The following is a 21,802-nucleotide window of genomic DNA, read 5'->3' as shown; positions in this document are numbered from 1 at the left end:
AGAGATAGGCAATCAGTATACTGCAGCCCAGACCACAGATGGAAGTGGCTTGGACTAGGGAGGCAAACGTGCAGCTACAGAAAAGCAGATAGATTTGGTACACATTTTCAAGACACAATGGAAAAGCTTTACAGATGAACGGAAAAAAAAGAGGGGGTAGAGGAAAAAGAGTAATAAACACTATATTTTTAGCATGAACAGCTGAAAAATAACAGCTTAGTTTACCAAGATGGAAAATATTAAGGAAGAACTTGTTTGAGGCATGAAGAATAGACAATATGACATCTTTTGAGATGCCCTTCATATATTTGTTTGGAAAATCTCAGTAGGCATCTGTACCAGAACCAGAACCAGTAATTCTGGGGAGCTCCATTTCTCCATTTCCTGATTTCACAGAAGGCTGAAGATAAAACAGCATAAGAATAGCAATTGCATTATTTACAATATACAACATGAGTACTTGGTAACAACCTAAAGCAGTGGAACAGGCAGTCATACTCCTCATGAAGCCACTTCACCCATGGAATCTGAAGCATTCTCTTGGCTGAACACAATGACACAGAGCAAGTGCACACTTTAAGAGCAATAAGACTCATGCCAGGAGACCTAAATCGTATCAGACAGCCTCTATCACCCAAACCTTAAATGATAACAGAGTAGGATGTAGGCAGAAGACATCAGAGATCCCAGCAGGATACAATTGATAAGTGCTTCCAAAAATTCCATCCTATATGAAATAAACCCTTTGCACACCCAATATAAGACAAAAATATCTTCTGACTATATATGAAATAACAACTGCTCTACCTACTGCTAATAGGAGTTTCCATGGGAGCTGCCAGTAACAATTTCTTTAGAGTGATTATTGACAAAAATATGGTAGATTTAGAGAAAAATGAGAGCTAAAATTACAAAATGGAATGGACCATTAAACAGTACAGCTCTATTAATAATAGATTCTGGCTTATCCAACTCAAGCTCAATATATTCTAACATGACAGGTTTTCTGAATCAAAAGGCTACTTTGAGGATAGATACCAGAATAAGAGAAACATAAGCAGGCATGTCTGGGTGTGTATAAGTCTTACTTTAATCTACATCAGCAATATTGTAAAATATACATATTCTAAAGTAACAGACAAACTAAAATGTGTTGAGCAGGCACTAAATCTCAAGCAGCTTGCATGTAAACATTACTGTTTAATCTGCACAATAATCTCTCCAAGTAAGTTTTATGATCTTCATTTTTAAAAGAAGGAAGTTTAGTTTCAAGAAGATGTAGAGTAACCTGCTCAGGATTAAATGGGTAGTAAACGTCAGAGCCAGCATTAGATCTGGGTATAGCTGAATGCAAAATGTATACTATTTCATTAGGCTATGGGAGTCTCACAACCTACAAGAAACCAGGAGCTGCAGGTCTATGGTTTCTTCAAGCCACAAAAACTTTGTGAAATTAGGTTGTAAGCAAGACTGCTATACAAATGCCTAAAAACAACAGTGTCAGACAAATGAAAAAAAAAGTTGAGTTTGGCCCAGTATACACAATAGAATTTTACCAAGTACTGATATATGCATTAAATTGAATTGAAAGAAAATTAACTAAAGAACCTAAAGAGAAATAAGTAGAGGCAAAAAATTCAAGCCCACTTAATCCGATGCTGATAAATTTAGGAAGCCAAGCTGATGATTTGTTTTCAAAAGAAATAATTTCTCAAATTATTCTGCCATTCAAGAACAAAAGCCAAGCCACTTCTCATCTCATCACAATATGATACAAGCATCACTGTGCATAACTGAACCATAATGCCAAGGTGATTGCTACAACTGGCCAACTCTGCTAACCTAAAATATTGTATAACTGTAGTGGTCATGAGAAATGAAAGCAATCCGAGGTATTGGATGCCCCATTCTTTCCTTAATAGTTATTTCACTTACTTTGCTTGTTGAATTTCTTTATAAATTCATCACCTTGCACATTTCACTCCAAAGCTCTTTAAAGAACAACTTGGATATCGAGATCTCTCTGATTTAAGCAGTCAAAACAAATTACACTCAACCACAGCGCCTCCTGACACATCAGTAGTCAGAGCACAATTCAAGTACACACACACAAAAAGACAGGATTCACACTAAATTCTATAAAGAGTAGAAACAAAGGAAAATACAAACCAGAAACATATCGAGGAGGGTTAAACTATATAAAACAATCGGGTATACTGAAAACTAATTTTCTAAAAATTAAGGTACTGGCTTTCATTTTTGGCACACTGGATAGTTTCTAGCCAAGACTACAAGTGAAAAAGTTCAGCTGTGAACTCAGCAGATGTTTTAAAATGACTGTTAAATGAAATCATGCAATAAAACACTCTTCTGGAATGATAACATCCAAGGAATTACAATAGGGGAAAACAAATCATTTCCAACAAAAACACAGTATTTCTAAATTAGCAAATAAATTACAAATACAAACCACTCAGAGAACTATTTATTTCAACAGGCAAATGTTTTAAGCATTACTTTATAGTCTTCTTTAGTTTTGGTTAGAGGAATCACCCAAAAAAAAAGCATAAACATTGAAAGCCATTTATGAAGAGCCACTCGTTAAAAATGGATTAGGACACTGAAGTTTGGTACTTTTCTAGTTTGCTTCTTGGTGCATTCAATTTCAATTTAATATATGGTACTGGAAAACCTTCTTGGATATGCCTTCAAACACAGTATATAATGCCGAAGCATAGTTCTCGCACTTTGAAATTTTCAGAATCATTGATTCATAAAAGCTTATCTTAAGCATCCTATTTCTTCACAACTACTGGATGACTTTGCTGGCACTGAAAACCCAACAAACTCTTAGAAGGCTAGCCAAGATGTAAAACAGAGCTTGGTGCTAAACAGAACAAAACAAACACACTCCAGAGATACACATCCTTTTAGTCTTTTGATTCAAAGACAAAATCACTAATCAATTGGAGTTGCTTAATTATTTTGTCATTTAATAAATGACAACTAAAGACAAGGATCATTTCCATTCCTAAATTACAAATACTGGCCGGCGCCGTGGCTTAACAGGCTAATCCTCCACCTTGCGGCACCGACACACCAGGTTCTAGTCCCGGTTGGGACACCGGATTCTATCCTGGTTGCCCCTCTTCCAGGCCAGCTCTCTGCTATGGCCCGGGAAGGCAGTGGAGGATGGCCCAAGTCCTTGGGCCCTGCACCCACATGGCAGACCAGGAGAAGCACCTGGCTCCTGGCTTCGGATCAGCGAGATGCGCTGGCCGCAGCAGCCATTGGAGGGTGAACCAACAGCAAAAAGGAAGACCTTTCTCTCTCTCTCTCTCTCACTATCCACTCTGCCTGTCAAAAAAAGAAAAATAAATAAATAAATAAATAAAAATTACAAATACTGTTTTCTCCTGTTTGACTCACTGATTCTTCCTTAAATTGCTTCCTACTTCTTTTCTTCAAAATGTGTCTCTCCTATCTTGCCAAAACATGACTTGAAATACAAATGTAAATAAGGAGGGAAACAATTTCTGAATGGCTATGGTGAGGCCAAAATTAAAGTTTTCCATTCTTACTGTGTTTTGGGAGGTGAGGGGTGGAGGCTCATCTCACTTTTACCTGTGAATGAATCCCGAGGTATGAATGGTCTGCTTCATGAGACATGAGACACAAAGCAGGCTCGTGACACTGACTTCTCCCAGGTTTTTAACGGCCTAAGGTGGGCCATAAACTACAAAAAAGGGACCTAATGACTTCAATCTTCATTTCAGATGTGACCATTTAACAAAACCTATCTGTTGTTCTGCAAAGTAAGACTGAATTCATCCACAAGTCCTGGATTCCTCATGGGAATCCATACATGGTCAATCCTGGGCCTGTGACCCATTTGAAATGGTTTTCAAAATCTTGTGCACTCATCTGAGGACAAGGGGGCACATCTGACAGCCACTGTGCCAACAGCTCCCTCTACCCTGACACTGGACAGAGTGGAAAGCACATGGCTTTGCAGCACAGTCATGTCTGGACCTGGGCTAGTAATGGTAATAGGGTAGATGAGTGCCATGCTCCCAGTCTCAAAAGAACTTCCGCTGATCAAATATCTTGTGTTAGGGCAAGGGCTCCACTCTGCACTTTTCAAGGCACACACCAAAGGTGACAAAATACAATGCAAACCTAAGCCTAACACTTGAAGACATGGTACTCAGGCTTGAGGAAATAAAACCAAAATGATAACTTGGGGAGAGATCAACCTTCAGAAACCAAGCTGTTTAAAATTACCAAGTGACCCTTTTGGGGTCTACGCACTTACCAGACCTTAAGAAAGCACGTGGAGAGGAGACGACTGCATCAGGTGAGCTGGCCATTTCAAATTGTTGACTCTAATCATAAGCGCCGCAGGCTAAACTACAGCAATTTTAAAACTGTTTAGTGAAGGTTAGAAGCAATCAGCGTTAGATTAATTGAAAGCAGTGTGAGCAGTTATTAACACGATGCAGTGCACAACAAAGGCAATAATTGAGGATCATTATGTAATTTTATTTTCTCTTTTATGACTTGAAAATTTGATTTCCTTTGATGAATTACATACGCTTATTTGGAGGAGGCATGAAATATGTACTATCCACTTATTACACATTACATGAGAGCAGCATCCTCTATTGTGCAGTAATTATGCTACTATGTAACAATGCTCAGAACTCTGCAGAGCAGTACATGCCAGAGTCAGGTTAGTGCAGGCTTCAAACAAACTTCTGTTTATATATACTAAAAGTAACAATCAAATTGATGGTTTTTAATGACACAGGGAGTAGATGACTTAGGCATGAAACTTTATCATCCATACTTCAGTTATAGCAGAATCTGAATCTCAAACATTACTACTTTGCAGGAAAGCCTTCAACTGTTATGGCTTTCTACTCTGATGTAAACACAGAGGAACATCCAAAGTTGATACTACCTACTTTACTTTGCATTTGAAACTAGATTTCAGTGACTGAAATCAACAGTTAAATAAAAGGAGATGTTTTTCTCTGATAAGAAAAGAAAAGTAAGGTTTTCAAAGCTTACTGCGATGGCATGCATTACAGAGGAAACAAAGTAAAGACTAGAGGAGAAAGTAAACTAAGTGCATATGAAAGGGAAAGAAACATGCTATAAAAGTATGTTGGGGGCAGTGTGCTCAGTTCCCTGTAAGAAAACTCTGGTTACTCTCTTTGTCCAGACATAATCAACCAATCCCTTTGTTCATAGCCCAGATAGTCACATTGTGAGTAGACAAATTCAATATTTCTTTGTGTCACAAAAAATTTAAGAAAAATTCTGAAACAAAAATAAAAGTGACTATTCCCAGTAATGGTTATAGATTAATTTTTTAAAAATTCTTTCATACTTTGTAGGTGGTAGTTTTACTACAAATCTAAGCAAATAAATGCACAACTTCATTAAGGTTTAAAACCAGGCTGAAACTTCAACATAAAAAAGGAACTCTAATTAAAGATTGGGTTTATGATTTATGAAATTAGATATGTTGTCTAAAAAAAAAACAAGTCAACATGACCAAACAACTAAAACTTTATAAACTTGAAAATCCCAAAACATAAATGGAGCATATTAGCAGAGAAGGAAATGTCTTATTTATCAATGCAAATGCAGTTAATTTTCCTAGGGATGCCTTCCACATCCCACAATACTGACATATCCCAGCAATCCATTAAAAGAGTAGTCCTTATTCAAAGTGTTTCATGCCACCACTTCTGTTTACAGGCACACTTTTTATTCAAGAGTGTATCCAGTCTGCTAGGGATAAGGAAAGTCTGGATCTCAGCTCTAAGAGAAATTATCAGCCACAAGTGCTAACTTCAAAGTCGTGACTTTGCAATTGGAACAAGGCAGCTCAGGACACTTGAGCTGCTCTAACTGCCTACACTGGGTTTTCTGACCTCTGTGGCCTTGGGCTTGAAAAACACAACTGGAAACCAAGGGTCCTGGGCCCCCTTGCCTAAGGAATGGGTCGGCTTCCTCAAAAACCCGAATTACGCTCAACTTGCCCTGTTTCGCGGCCCTGCCCTGCCTCCCTTCATTTCTGCCACGCAGAAAGCTATGCTGGGAACCAGTAGGAAGTGTAAAAGGCATATATGAAACGAAATAAGGCAACGAGCAGCCGCCGGCTTTCTAGCGCCAGGTCATAGTCGTATCTAAAAACGAAGCTATCTGACTTCTTGAAGAGGTTCACAGGGATTGGAAAGTGTCGCCGCCTGATTTCTAGGGGCCAGACTCCGGGCAAAGAGGGGGTTGCTGCTACTTTCTGAGGAACATTGAAATAACAGGTTGGGGGGTCACACATAGTAGCTGGGAGTGCCAACTAATTTTTAGAGACGAAGAGGGCTGACATCGGTAACGAGGGCCACGATCTAGTTTCTAAGGGACACACGCGGGCCCCGGTTCATTCCCAGGACCCCCACCTGCCTCCCGCCCACGCTGCTTGAGGGGAACAACCACCCACTGCGTGGGGGCAGGGGGTGGCGCCCCAGCCAGCCAAACCTGAGCGCTTGGTCCGAGCCCTTCGCTCCAAGACCTTCCAGCTCACTTCGGCCATGAGCCCGGTCGCCCCCGCCATCGCGCTCGGGCCGCTGCCTTGGCCACGGCCCCCGGGGCTGCCTGTCAGCACTGCCCGGCCGGCCCCGCCCCCCCGCGCGACACTGTCGGGAGGCGGACCAGCCGGAAGTGAGCGCGAGAGCGAGCTTCCCCACCCTTACTCCACGGCCTCCCTAGCGTCAGAGGGGCAGCCCTAAGGGAGAGGGAGAGGGGAGCCGGCGGCGACTCCTCAGCGCCTCGGGGCTGCGTGCTTTCTCTCTCGGCCAGCTGCGCGGTGCTTTGCGGCTGCCGTCAAGCGCGGCGCTGGGCCTGCGGGCGGGGGCCGAGGGGCTGCCATGGCGGCGGCGGGCCGGCTGCCGAGCTCCTGGGTGCTGCTGGCGCCGCTCCTTGCGGGGCTCGCGCTGCTGGGAGTCGGGCCGGTCCCGGCGTGGGCGCTGCACAACGTCACGGCCGAGCTCTTTGGGGCCGAGGCCTGGGGCACCTTGGCGGCCTTCGGGGACCTCAACTCCGACAAGCAGACGGACCTCTTCGTGCTGCGGGAAAGTCAGTGCTTGCCGGGCCCTCCCTCTGTCCGCTGTCCGTGTGCCCCTCCCGGTGTTCCCACATCCCTTGTCCGGACTGCCGGTCCTTCTGCATTTCCCGGCCCGCCTTTCCCGGCCCTCCCTTCATTTCTAGCTCCCTTGACAGCTTGCCCCCTTTCTCCATCTCTTCCAGCCTCAGGTCCCGACCTAGCCACCAAATTTGACCTTCCCCCCTAAAGCCATGGCAATACCCCAGATTTTTTCCCCCTGAGAAGCCAGCGGCTTTGAGCCACGCACCCCATCGTCCCCGTGGAATCACCTGTCTTGCAGATTCCCAGGAATCTCGGTAGCTTGCCTCCACGTTCTCTCCCGAGGCCCCTCTATTCCCGTCTGCTTCGCTTCAATTTTCTCCCTTGATGAACAGGAGAAGATGCAACTTGACAGCTCCTTTTCATGGGGGCCGTGCCCCTGCTTCCCCCATGTGCCTCATTCACCCGTCCCTCCCTTATTCAGGCTCCCAGTTTGATTTGAAGCTGCTGTATCCTCTCAAGGCCTCAAACACAGCTCGTTCAGTCATGGTGCAGGGACCACTGATAAACCCAGTGCGTCCTTGGGGAAGCATTCTCGTTCCCGGGCTGCCTGTCTTTTGTGTACACCTGACCCTTCCCCATCTTGACCACTACTCTAGTTTTCCAAATCTCCACCTTCTTTTCCAATTTGTGGTTCTTGGGAACTTTTTTAAGTCTTGATGAGTGGCGGGAGGACAGGTATGTGTTGGGGGTGGGGGGGGGTCCTAGCATTCCTGAGCACCCACAAAAGCAGGTGCTGCTTGAAAGTTAAAGACATTAAGAAGTTAAAAAAAAAAAAAAAAAAAAAAAAAAACTCATCCAGAACTTTAAGGATCCTGACCCAAGCTGCATACTGCCAAACCTGTAACTATCTCACCAACCTGGATACAAAGACTGCCCTTGTCTTTAAGGATGTGCTGTGTTTGATTAAGCAGTTGCCAGAGTATGTCCCCATGAGAGCTGAGCTCTGAGAATGCATCAACCTGGGGGATGATTTCATGGGAGCCCCTGGGGGATTTAGCTTTTTCTGCTATATGCTTACTTGTGACCCTGTCAGTTTTGTGACACCTGCAATGGGCATTTCTTTCTCCTCAGTGTGGTGTATCTGTACCATGGGCTAAAGACCCCAGTAAGGTGCAGTGGTTAAGTTTGGTGAAGACAGGGCTTTAACCAAGACAGATTGGTTGATTTAAAAGAACCACATAAAGAACAACCAATCTGACTCCTAGGCAGAATCCAGTGGCTTCAGTTTATCTTGGTCAATTATGTTTTTCCAAGGTCATTCATCCTTCCTACTCATCTTGTGCTTTGAACATTGAACTTGTGCTAGACTGGACGCATTCCATTAGATCCCAGGTGGGGAATGTCCAGCCTGCCATCTGCATTAACGCTTGTGATCATTTGATCTGGCCCTGCCAAGGAAGCCACAGGCAACACTCAACTCAAGAAATCCAAAGCAGGCTAATTTTTAAGTTGATAATTTTCATGGCCAGTGAGTGATGTCATAAATATCCAAATGGCCCTCGGCGGACGAAAAGTTTCTCACCCCTAGGATTAGGAGTATACTTCTCAGGCACATGAACTGGAGTGTATTAGACGTCTTCTTGTTGAGAACATGCTCAAAGCGTGTGACTGGTGACTGGATGTCTTACCGGGACATACTTTCTAATATCCTAAATTTGCTTCTTTTAGGAAACGATTTAATTGTCTTTTTGGCAGACCAGAACGCACCCTATTTTAAACCAAAAGTAACAGTGTCCTTGTAAGTATGAATGTGTTTGTTTCTCGAAAAACATTAGTCCTTAGTGTAATAATGGGTGTACAGTGGCTAGCTGGATTGTTTCGAAATCATTCTTACTGTTCTGTGCTATTGTGACACAAAACTAGTTAGGAGTAGCAGGTAACTTCTTAGGAAATAAATGAACGTACTGAAGGTGACCAATAATTGGCTTTAAAGAGAATTAATTTTTGTGGATTCGGGTCTTGTCCTTTACCTTTCCTTCCCTTGCAATTTGATGTGTTTTCCTGATTGTTAGGAATTGTCCCTCTTTCTGAGTGTGATCTGAAAGCAGGTCACTGATAGGAGGCTCTTCATGATTCCAGTGTGTTTTAAGTGTCAGAAGGGAGGGTGTGGCTTGCAGTGGAACAAAGGTCAGTGACCTCCATTCTAATTTTTGACTTCCAGATGGTAACACTTTTTAAGGGTGATTTTGGTGGAATTCAATCAGGTCTTTAACATATGGATCTTTTTAATATTCAAATAATATGTTTTTTGATATGATTAGCATTTCATGAAACAGTAATCTGTCCTAGCCCCGAATTGATAGTGAGCCAACACAGTTTTGAAACTACCAGAAGCAAGGGTTGATTGCTCTCTGAATTCAAAGAGGAAGATATTGGTCAGTGCAAGCCAGGGTGGCAACTTCCAGAGAGTCTTGGAATTTGAGCTTCACCATATAAATAAAATGTAGGTGAGGGCATTCAGGTTTGGAGAGGGCATTTATACACAGCAGACTCACAGAATGGCAAAGGCCTTAAATAGCACTCTGGCCTCAGAAACAGTCCTTAAGGCATTTGGATCTGGCTAAAAAGCCCATGAGAGTTTCTCAGGTATGGAAAGCCAAGACACTGTGGCAAAAAAAAAACAAAAACAAAAAAAGTTTACCTAAATGAAAGATCTCTGTGAGTGAGATCCCAGCAGAAAGAACGGGCCATCAAAGAAGGAGGTACCTTTCTCTGAAGGGAGGAGAGAACTTCCACTTTGAATATGGCCTTGTCTAAATAAGATTGGAGTTGGTGGGCCAGCACCGCGGCTCAATAGGCTAATCCTCCGCCTGCAGCGCCAGCACACTGAGTTCTAGTCCCAGTCGGGGCGCTGGATTCTGTCCCGGTTGCCCCTCTTCCAGGCCAGCTCTCTGCTATGGCCCGGGAGTGCAGTGGAGGATGGCTCAAGTCCTTGAGCTCTGGACCCGCATGGGAGAGCAGGAGAAGCACCTGGCTCCTGCCTTCGGATCAGCGCAGTGCGCCGGCCACAGCATGGCGGCCATTGGAGGGTGAACCAATGGTAAAGGAAGACCTTTCTCTCTGTCTCTCTCTCTCGCTGTCCACTTTGCCTGTCAAAAAAAAAAAAAAAAAAAAAAAAAAAAAGAAAGAAAGAAAGAAGATTGGAGTTGGTGAACTTCCATAGCCTTGGCAGTTCATGACAAGAGCCTTGGGTGATTACTGACGTCATAAATAAGAGTGTCAATTGTTAAATCAACAACGGGAGTCACTATGCACCTGCTCCCCATGTAGGACCTCTGCCCTTAATGTGTCGTACTATGAGAATTAATGGTAAAACTACTACTCAAACAGTACTCTATACTTTGTGTGTCTTTGTGGGTGCAGTGTATTGAAATCTTTACTTAGTATATACTAAGTTGATCTTCTGTATATAAAGATAATTAAAAATGAATCATGTTGAAGAATGTGGTGGGAAAGGGAGTGGGAGATGGGATGGTTGCAGGTGGGAAGGCGGTTATGGGGGGAAAAAGCCGCTATAATTCAAAAGTTGTACTTTGGAAATTTATATTTATTAAAAAAAGTTGAAAAGAAAATAAAATAATAAAAACACATATAATAAAATTTTTAAAAAAGAGATGGCAGTTAAAGCAGCAGGTCGTAAAGAGGGGTAGAAAAATTTTTCTAACACAAGAGGAGTATTATGCACTGCAGAGAGTTCTGGGCTGGGAAGATGAGATCAGGGCAGAGTAGAATCTTCAGAAATAGCATAAGGAGTCTGAACTCAGTCCCATGAGAAGAGGAAGATCATTGCAGATTCTTGTGCAAAGCAGAGATGAGAAAAAGAGTATTTTTAATTGATTTAGTTTTTAACCATGTGCAGGATGAATTAATATGTAGAAGATCAGAAACTATTTAGGAAACTTTTCTAAAAAATCCCTGTGGAGGGTAATTAGTGTTCAGATACTACAATATTCAAGTTAAGCTCAAACACATGTGAAAAAATTGGTCTTGAATTAGAAAATTGAGAGGAAAGTTATAAATGCATAAACAGGAACTTATCCCTCTTGAGAAATGTTTCTGGGTACTGGATAGAAGCATGTTTGGATTCAGAAAAAAAGCAGAAATTTATGAACTAACTGCCTAGAAGGGATTTTTCCTGAATGATTAGAAGGCAAGGAAACTTACAGGATATACAAACTTTGATTCTGCTAAGTTAAAACAAAAACCCCAATTATTTTATTTCTCTATATTAATTGTTTTGTATAAAGAATTTCCAAACAGTGTATCTATAGAAATGTGTATAATGAAAACTGTACTTGGATTTCAAAAGTTTTTGCACCAAATATATATTTTGATGTCATGGTTCCATGAACTTTTTGAAATACCTTCATATACTTTTAAAACTTAAAAATCTTGTTTTTACTTTAATTTGGTATATTTTTTCAAAGTAAAAATAACATTTGTTCATCATTTTGCTCCCTATATCACTGTTACTTTTTCAGACGCAGTTGCTTTTAAAACTTCTAGCTATTTCTTCCAACGTTTATGTCCATATCTTAAGATAAATTCTTTTCATTTTTTTTTAATTTAATTTTATTTTTTTTGACAGAGTGGATAGTGTGAGAGAGAGACAGAGAGAAAGGTCTTCCTTTTTGCTGTTGGTTCACCCTTCAATGGCCGCTGCGGCCAGCACATCGCACTGATCCGAAGCCAGGAGCCAGGTGCTTCTCCTGGTCTCCCATGCGGGTGCAGGGCCCAAAGACCTGGGCCATCCTCCACTGCACTCCCGGGCCATAGCAGAGAGCTGGCCTGGAAGAGGGGCAACCGAGATAGAATCCGGCGCCCCAACCGGGACTAGAAACCGGTGTGCTGGCACCGCAAGGCGGAAGATTAGCCTGCTAAGCCACGGCACCGGCCTAGATAAATTCTTACATTGTGATTTCTTGAGTTATAATTTTTTATCTTCATCTCTTGCTTTGTTATCATTGATAAGGATAAAATTTAACATATTTAAATTATCTCCATTGTCACATCATAGTTACAATGTTTAGTTCAATTAGTAATTGTTATTTGAATTTTAACCATTAATTTTTCTGTTTTTCATATGTTTTTTAAATTTGAAAGAAAGAGAGACAGAGATTTTCCATTGGCTTATTTAGCCCCTAGTTGTCTGCAACAGCAAGGAATGGGTCAGGCAGAAGCCAGGAGCTCAGAACTCAAATCTAGGTCTCCCAAGTGGGTGGCAGGGACTCAAGTACTTGCCATCACCACTGCCTCCCAGGGCGCTTGTCAGCAGGAACTTGCACTTATCTAGGCACTCCAAGATAGATGCAGCTACCCAAATAGTGCCCTAACCACTGTGCCAAACACTTGCCCCAGTGATTACTTTCTGTGTATGTCAGAGCCAGATAATATACAATGTATCATTTCATATACAGCTTTCCCCACTGCAGTAAATGGTTGCTTCTTAAAAAATAGATTGCATGTTTTTCTATGTATGTATTCTTAACTTCTTTGTACATTTTCCATCATACCTGCCATAAGCCCATTGTGCATTTTTGTTTTCCCCAGGGGTCCACTACTTTCACCCTATCTGGATTCATTCTTCAAGCCTTCTACCCACTTACTAATAAGGGACTTTTCCTGGGCAATTCTTTATTTAATTTGTTGAAAGTGGCTCTAGTGCCACTTTTTTATTCATTTCTTCATTTATTTCCTTGGAGTGCATCCTTCAAGGAAATCCTGAAAATGGATGCATGGCAGGTCCTGTATGTTAACTTCCCATACTCACTTTTAACACTTTCATTGTAATGTTGTTTTCTAGCTTCGATCTTATTCTTTTCCCAAATTCTTCAAATATGTCTTGTTTTCTTTTTTTTTTTTTCTTTTTTTTTTTTTTTTTTTGACAGGCAGAGTAGACAGTGAGAGAGACAGAGAGAAAGGTCTTCCTTTGCCGTTGGTTTACCCTCCAATGGCCGCCACGGCCGGTGCACTGCGGCCGGCGCACTGCGCTGATCCGAAGGCAGGAGCCAGGTGCTTACCTCATCTCCCATGGGGTGCCGGGCCCAAGTACTTGGGTCATCCTCCACTGCACTCCCTGGCCACAGCAGAGAGCAACTAGGACAGAATCCGGTGCCCCAACCGGGACTAGAACCCGGTGTGCTGGCACCGCAAGGGGGAGGATTAGCCTATTGAGCCACTGCGCCGGCCTTGTTTTATTTTTCAATGTGGGGTGCTATCTGAGACGCTTTTATATCCCGTTTGCTCTGATTTCATGATGATGTGCCTTTGTTTATGTTATTTTTCATTTATTATGCTTGGCATTAGGTGGACCCATTTAAGTTGGAGGCCTCCATATTGGAGGGCTTTTAAAAAAATATTTGTTGTTAGGGCTGGTGCTGTGGCACATGGATTAAACCACAGCCTGCAACACCAGCATCCCTTATAGGGGCCAATTTGAGTCCCAGCTGCTCCACTTCTAATCAAGCTTCCTGCTAATTTGCCTGGGAAAGCAACAAAGGATGGCTCAAGTGCTTGGGACTGTGCACCCACATGAGAGACCTGGAAGAACTCCCAACTCCTGTCTTCAGCCTGGCCCAGCCTACATGTGACCATTTGGGGAGTGAACCAGCAGATGGAAGATCTCTCTGTTTCTCCCTCTCTCTCTCTGTAACTCTGCCTTTCAATAAATAAATAAATCTCGAAATATATATATATATTTGTTGTTTTTTCTTTTAGTCATTTGTTTTAGGAATTTGTATAAGTTGTTTATTGGTTTACTTGGATCCATCTTTTGTTTTTTTATCTTTTTTTATTTGTTATTTTGCTTTCCTGGAAATTTTTCCCAATTTTATATTCTGTGTCTTCTATTAATTTTTTTTTAAATCATTTATTTGAAAGACATAGTGACAGAACAAAGGAGAGAGAGCTCTTCCACCCTCTGGTTCACTCCCCAGATGGCTACCTCAGCCATATCTGGCCCAGTCCTGAAGCCAGGAGTCAAGAACTCTGTCTGGGTCTCCCATAAGGTGGCAGGGACACAGGCACCCAGGCTTTCTTCCTCTGCTGTTCAGACACATTACATGAATCAGAAGCAGAGCAGCTGGGGTTTAACCAGCACTCAGGTATGGAATGCCAGCACTACAAGTGGTGACTTAACCTGCTACAGTACAATGCTGGCCCTGTATTAAATTTTTTATTTTAGCTAAACATTTTTAATTTTCATTGTTTGGTTTTCTCGCTCTTTATTTCTCTTGACCTGCTCTTTGTTTTCTATGGGTGTAATTTTTTTCTTATGTCAGATATAATTTTGAGGTTCGCTTCAGTCCCCTCCATTAGCTCTGTTTATTTCTATTTGTTTTGACTTAATGTAATATTCATAGTTTTCTTCAAAAGGCAGATATATATTCATATTTAAGGGTAAGGCATTAAAGACTAATTGGAAATGCTTGGTGAGACTAATATGCTGTATGTTCCTGGCTGATTGGTATTTTAAGAAGAAGGTAGAGCCGGGCACAAGGTCCAAATGTCCATTTTGTATCCTTTACTCCCTGCTGGTGCAGACTCTGAGAAGCAGCCATAATGGCTTATTAATTAGTTCTCTGTCTCCCATGTGGGTGACCTAGATTGAGTTTCCTGTTCATGGCTTCAGCCTCGCCCATTCCCAGTCCCTGCAAGCTTTTGGAAAGTTATCAGTGCTCTCGTGCTTGCTGTCTCTCTCTCTCGTGCTAAGCCTCAAATAATAATAAAGAAGATAATGAGATTAATCACCTATGTGAAATTTTAAATTTTGCATTAAAATATTTTGAATGATAGAAATATACATTCTCTCCTTTTCTATAACTTGTCTGGATATTTTCGAATGTTTCTTTCTTTTAGGAATCACAGTGCATTGATAACAAGCGTAGTACCTGGGGATTATGATGGAGATTCACAAATGGATGTCCTGCTGACATATCTTCCCGAAAATCATGCCAACAATGAATTAGGAGCTGTTATCTTCTGGGGACAAAATCAAACATTAGGTGAATTTGTATTAAGAGTTTTTAAGATATTTCATTAGATATAGAAGGAAAAATATGGAAAAAATATACCTGGTATTCTTAGGTAAATCTAATGAAAGATTGTTCTGGAATAAGTTGAAAAATGCTGTTCATAGGTGACAATAATTGTATACTTTTTTCAGGTTCATTTTCTGATTTTTCTTTTTCAGTCCAGAATTGGTCTGGATTAATTCTAGAGAAGAAATACACCCTTGCTAACTTAATGAAAAGAGAGATTTATTAAATAATTTTAATGGCTTACAGAATTATTGAGATGGCTAAAGAACAAGCTCTAGGCTGAGCTTTCAAGAACAGTCCTCTGTACCATCAAGGAAGCTACTGGCTCCGTTAACTGTCAGAAGTGGCCAGTTACATAACGGCTGCTAAGATGATGCTGTGACCCCTGTGATTTTCACCAGCAAATAAATGCCCCTAGCCTCTCGAGACTCAAGTTCAGTGAGCAGACAATAAGTTAGAAATAGCAGAGGCACAGCCTTTAACTTAGTCATGCCTTTAAAACTTACAGTGTATCTAGTGGTCAAAGATTAACTTTTATTCAGCTTTTTAGATGCAAGAATATCTGGGAGGCCGGCGCCATGGCTTAACAGGCTAATCCTGTGCCTTGCGGCGCCGGCACACCAGGTTCTAGTCCTGGTTGGGGTGCCGGATTCTGTCCAGGTTGCCCCTCTTCCAGGCCAGCTCTCTGCTATGGCCCAGGAAGGCAGTGGAGGATGGCCCAGGTCTTTGGGCCCTGCACCCGCATGGGAGACCAGGAGAAGCACCTGGCTCCTGGCTTTGGATCAGCGCGATGTGCTGTCCGCAGCGGCCATTGGAGGGTGAACCAATGGCAAAAAGGAAGACCTTTCTCTCTGTCTCTCTCCCTCACTATCCACTCTGCCTGTCAAAAAAAAAAAAAAAAGAATATCTGGGAAATGGTATTTTTGGCTTATAGTCTGCCCATGAGAGGAAAGCACACAAAAGTTAAAATAGAGGTAGAAAGACTACCATACCCACCCACAAACCTTCAAATCTCACCTAAAAATCTAAGCGTACCTAAACAGACAACTTTGTCGATGGAGCCAGATTCCAAGGAGCACAAATGTATTCACTGTCACATTTGGAAATATGGATATGGGCAGTAATCATAGTACTTTATAGGCAGTAAGTATTTTAGGAAGGCATACCAGGTGAAAAGCACTACTTCTATATAAGCGTGAATCTATCAGAGTCAGGTAGTCTTGTGCAGATTGGCTTCTTTACAACAAAACCTTGTTAATTATCAACAGTTTTCATGCTGAATTGTATGATGAAGAGTGAGATAAGAGGTACTCAGGTAGAATCCTCAAAAGGAAAGCTAATGGCGACCTGCATTGTGGCCTTACAGGTAAAGCCAATGCCTCTGACACTTGAGTCACATGTAGACGTGGGTTTACGTAATTGTAAATTCACTTATGATGCAGTGCCCAGTAAGTGGCCTGGGAAAACCAGCAGAAGATGGCCCAAATGTTTGGGCCCCTGCCACCCACACGGGAGATCTGGATGAAGCTCCTGGCTCCTACCTTTGGCTTGCCCCATCCCTGGTTGTTGTAGCCATTTGTAGAATGAACTAGTAGATGGAAGATCTCTTTCTCTATGTTTCTTCCTCTTTCTCTGTAACTCTGACTTTCAAGTAAATACATCTTCAAACAAAAAAAGCTGTTATAAAGCTGTTCCTCATTCTTGAATGAATTCTGTCAGTATTTTATCTTTACAATCTTGATGTCCATTTAAATTAGATTTTTGGTATTTCATTAATTGTAATAGTTGGAATAAATTAACAGATAATCTTGAAAAGAATTTAAAAATATTTTACATAAATATATATATATATAACCTAATATAAAATGTTTTCTAATTTCTGTGTATATTCTCTTTGTAGATCCTAACAATATGACCATAATCAATAGGACTTTTCAAGATGAACCACTGATTATGGAGTAAGTATGTACTTACTTTCCTTGGAGAGATTTTAAGCTTACAAAATCTAGCCTAGGAAACTACTTTGCTAAATAATGGCTTTAAATTCACTAGCCCTTATAGATTATAGAAGCCTAGGATCTTGATTATAGGATACTTGTCAAAGTGAAGAAAAGAGAAAAATAAAATGCATTATTTTGGAAAACGGAAGAAATTTATGCTTTTGTTTTTGTTGCCGTAGATTCAACTTACATCCATTATCAGTTTGTGTTGATATTGTCATTACTCCAAGAATTAAGATAGCTATTTTTAAATAAAACTGTTAGCATTTGATTGACAGCTATGAAAGAGGTTTCCTTCAGGAATTTATAAAGGCTTTCTCTATATGAAGGAGAAATTTTTGTCCTTTTTGCAACTCAATTATCATTTATTTCCTCAAAATAGACTCCTCCACCAGAATAATTTAATCCAAATTTCTGGTAGTGTTTGATAGTGAGGTGAAAATCATTTTTAGACTACATTGTGGCCATGTTCTTGTTTTCAGTACTGCCCACCTTACAGTTGGTAGTATTACAGGTAGGACGGGACCATCAGATGTCTGAGCTGTTACTTTCCTTAAGGGGGGTCTCAGCTTAGTTTATTTTATAGTTGTATATTTTTCTTTGTTATTATATTTAATGGCGAGAATTAATTTTATACCATCTATGGATTAGCTTCTCGCAAGCCCATCTAAACAAACAAGTTTGGTCATGATTCTGAAATAAGTTTCTAGAAATTAGTGTGGTCTCCTTAGCACTCAGTGATGGGCTAGATCATGCTACTATTATAGATAACCTCAAAATCTCAACACAGAAGTCAGTTTCTTGCTCACACTCTGTATGAGTATAGCTTGGCAATAAGCTCTGCTCTTCACCATCACTCAGAGAATCAGGCTGCAGAGACCTCACTGTCTTTGTAGCTGGACCACACTACAGGCTTAGAGAGGGCCGGAGTGTCCAGTTTCGGAAAGTATACACTTAAGCCTGGAAGCGACACATATCACTTTTGCAGATAGCTCATTGATTACAACTAAATATTGGTTAGCATTGTAATATCTACACCTCTCAAGTTTTGTTTTTTTTTTCTTCTTTATAAGACAGATTAGAAATGACAGCTTAATAAAATAGCTGCTTAATGTTTTAACTGTTTTCTTTTCAGCTTCAATGGTGATCTAATTCCTGATATATTTGGTGTTACAAATGAATCTAGCCAGCCACAGATACTAATAGGAGGGTGAGTAAATATTATAACCACGTAACTAATTGTATGTATCATTGGACTATTCAGACTATATGCCTGTGTCAAGTGACTGCCTTAACCATTGGTGAAAAATCAGCTCATTGGAGATACTTGTTCTTATTTCTGTTTTAAAGATTTATTTATTTGAAAGGGTGACAGAGAGAGAAATCTTCTATTTGCTGGTTCACTTCCCAAATGCTCACAACATGGGCTGGGCCAAGCCAAATACAGGAGCCAGGAACTCCATCCAGGTCTCCTATATGTGTGACAGGGACCCAAGTACTTGGGCCATTATATTGTCCCACCACTACCACCACCATCCTCCTCTGGCACATTCACGGGAAGCTGGATAGGAAGCAGAGTAGCCTGGACTCACCCCAGCATTATGATATAAGACGCAGGGTCCCAAGCAACAGTTTAACTTGCTGTGCCACGATATCCATCTCTTGTTTTTGTTGTTTTTTTTCCCCCACAGATTTACTCATTTGATAGAAAGAGTGATAGATACAGACAGAGTAAGAGACCTTTTATCTACTAGTTCACTTCCCAAATGCCCACAACATGGAGTTGGGCTAAGTTGAATCAGGAGCCAGGAACTCCATCTGGATCTCCCAAGTGGGTGATAAGAACCCAAGGACTTAGACTATCCTCTGCTATCTATCCACAGCCACAGGAAACTGGATAAGAAGTTTTGGCTCTAACCTGTGCTCTGATGTGGGATGCAGGTGTCCCAGTGGGCATCTTAACTCCATGTACCATAGGAAGAGCCCCTTGTTGGAAATGCTTGTTCTTAAAGATTTTTAAAAGAGCATTTGGTCATCACATAGCTTTCTCAAAACAGATTGGATTTATCTGTAATTGCTTTCTATGTAAAGCCAGCTTAGTCTCTTTGTCCTCCTAGAAGTTAGAGATACAAACTTTACAAGTTCCTATTTAAATATTGATACATTAGATGTTTTTGGAATGGATGGATTTAATTTAAATAGGCTGGCTAGGCAAAGTCTTTTTTTTTTTTTTAAGATTTTATTTATTTATTTGAGAGGCAGAGAAAGAGAAAGAGAGTGAGAGTGAGAAGAGGTCTTCTATCCAATGGTTCGCTACCCAAATGGCTGCAACAGCCAGAGCTATGCTGATCCAAAGCCAGGAGCCAGGAGTTTCTTCTGGATCTCCCACGCAGGTGCAGGGGCCCAAGGACTTGGGTCATCTTGTATTGCTTTCCCAGGCCATAGCGGAGAGCTGGATTTGAAGTGGAGCAGTGGGTCTCAAACCAACCCCCATATGGGATGCTGGCACTGCAGGCAGTGGCTTTACTTCTTATGCCACAGTGCCAGCCCCTAGGTAAAGTCTTGATTAAATCTTCCACTTCAATATACCTCATCCTGATTTTTTTTAAAGTTATTTATTTATTTAAAAGAGTTACATAGAAAGAGAGGCAGAAGCAGAGAGAGAGAAATGAAGAGAAGTCTTCCATCCACTAGTTCACTCCCCATATGGCCGCAATGAGCAAGGCTGAGCCAGGCTGAAGCCAGCAGCCAGGAGCTTCCTCCAGGTCTCCCATGTGGGTGCAGGAGCCCAAGGACTTTGGCCATCTTGCACTGCTTTTCCAGGAGCATTAGTAGGGAGCTGAATTAGAAGTTGAGCAGCCATGACTCAAACCCATGCCCATGGGGGATGCTGGCACTGCAGGCAGTGGCTTTACCCGCTACACCACAGCGCATGCTCCTATACTTTATTCTTCTTCTTTTTTTTTTTTTTTTTTTTTTTTCTTTTTTTGGACAGGCAGAGTGGATAGTGAGAGAGAGAGACAGAGAGAAAGGTCTTCCTTTTTTTTCTGTTGGTTCATCCCCCAGTGGCTGCTGCGGCCGGCGCACTGTGCTGCTCTGAAGCCAGGAGCCAGATGCTTCTCTTGGTCTCCCATGCGGGTGCAGGGCCCAAGCACTTGGGCCATCCTCCACTGCACTCCCGGGCCACAGCAGAGAGCTGGCCTGGAAGAGGAGCAGCCGGGACAGAATCTGGTGCCCTGACTGGGTCTGAGCTGGCGCCGCAGGCAGAGGATTAGCCTATTGAGCTTCAGCGCCATCCCTATACTTAATTCTTGACCATCATAGGGGCTGAGCCTGTCTTACAGTCCAAGCACGGGAAAACTTTATTGAAGCTTCTTTTTAAAAAATATTTATTTGAAAAGCAGAGATACAGAGAGAGAGGAGAGAGAAAGAAGGATGTTCCATCCGCCAGTTCACTCTCCAAATAACCGCCATTTCCAGGGAAGGGCCAGGCCAAAGCCTGGAGCCAGGGGCTTTATCCAGGTCTCCTACATGGGCAGCAGGGGCCTGAGGACTTGGGCGATTTTCCCGCTGCTTTCCAGGCGCACCAGCAGGGAGCTGGATCAGAAGTGGAGTAACCAGACTCTAACTGACGCCCTTAAAGGTTGGTGGCACTGCAGGTGATGGCTTAACCTTCTGAGCCACAGTGCTGGCCCCAATAAATAAATCTTAGAAGAGAGAGAGAGAGATGAAATGGTAGCTGCCCTGATTTAATCATTGAACATTGTATGTGTGTAACGCAGTGTGTAACACACTGTACTTAGAATGTGCAGTTGAAAAAATAATTTACATGAAGAAAAATTAAAACTGTGAATAGTTCTTGTTCTTATTCAAAAAGTTGGACTTCTAGTATCTTTATGGATTTTTTTTTTTTTACTTATTCTACAAGAAAGCTTTACAATACTACATGATACTGCCATCTTACTTTTTGTTCTGAACTCTTTTCTTCTCCCATGCTTCTTGAAATAGTATACCATTTATTATTATTATTATTATTATTTATTTTTGACAGGCAGAGTGGACAGTGAGAGAGAGAGACAGAGAGAAAGGTCTTCCTTTTCCGTTGGTTCACCCCTCAGTGGCCGCTGCGGCCGGCGCACCACGCTGATCCGAAGCCAGGAGCCAGGTGCCTCTCCTGGTCTCCCATGGGGTGCAGGGCCCAAGGACTTGGGCCTTCCTCCACTGCACGGCCGGGCCACAGCAGAGAGCTGGACTGGAATTGGAGCAACCGGGACAAAATCCAGTGCCCCGACCGGGACTAGAACCCGGAGTGCCGGTGCCACAGGCGGAAGATTAGCCTATCGAGCCGTGGTGCTGGCCTGAAATAGTATAGCTTTTAAAATTTATTCTGCCTAAAAACATGTTTGCTTGCAACTTTTTTTTTTTTTTTTTTGGAGAATATACTGGTATACTCAAATAAGATTTTCTTTCTGCATCATTGTTAGTGTGACTATAGCTTACCAATATCGTGACTTAGACAACAGAAAACTGAATGTATTCCTGTGGAAACA

At 41.9% G+C, this 21,802-nt stretch overlaps 2 protein-coding genes across 7 annotated transcripts in view; one reads left to right on the top strand and one right to left on the bottom strand.

Moving 5' to 3' along the window:
• PHKB (phosphorylase kinase regulatory subunit beta) overlaps positions 1 to 6,655 on the bottom strand; it is a 234,271-nt gene extending 227,616 nt beyond the window's left edge. The window contains exons 1-2 of one of the 6 annotated variants that reach the window (XM_062177427.1): positions 6,547 to 6,635; positions 4,316 to 4,410 (exon numbers count right to left, since the gene is read on the bottom strand). In XM_062177427.1, the coding sequence (XP_062033411.1) occupies positions 4,316 to 4,370 (55 nt within the window). In that variant the 5' untranslated portion in view covers positions 4,371 to 4,410; positions 6,547 to 6,635. Of the gene's footprint in view, positions 1 to 4,315; positions 5,194 to 6,546 lie in introns of all 6 variants that reach the window. The other 5 variants (XM_062177425.1, XM_062177426.1, XM_062177428.1 and 2 more) reach the window with 5 other exon arrangements.
• A 265-nt stretch (positions 6,656 to 6,920) lies between these two features.
• ITFG1 (integrin alpha FG-GAP repeat containing 1) overlaps positions 6,921 to 21,802 on the top strand; it is a 267,258-nt gene continuing 252,376 nt past the window's right edge. Inside the window, exons 1-5 of the mRNA XM_062177430.1 lie at positions 6,921 to 7,143; positions 8,882 to 8,951; positions 15,071 to 15,216; positions 17,153 to 17,210; positions 18,388 to 18,462. Coding sequence (XP_062033414.1) covers positions 6,936 to 7,143; positions 8,882 to 8,951; positions 15,071 to 15,216; positions 17,153 to 17,210; positions 18,388 to 18,462 — 557 coding nt within the window. The 5' untranslated portion in view covers positions 6,921 to 6,935. The remainder of the gene's footprint in view (positions 7,144 to 8,881; positions 8,952 to 15,070; positions 15,217 to 17,152; positions 17,211 to 18,387; positions 18,463 to 21,802) is intronic.

Source organism: Lepus europaeus, chromosome 19 (genome assembly GCF_033115175.1).
Source record: "Lepus europaeus isolate LE1 chromosome 19, mLepTim1.pri, whole genome shotgun sequence".
Lineage (NCBI taxonomy): Eukaryota > Metazoa > Chordata > Mammalia > Lagomorpha > Leporidae > Lepus > Lepus europaeus.
This window is presented reverse-complemented; position numbering and strand designations above follow the sequence as displayed.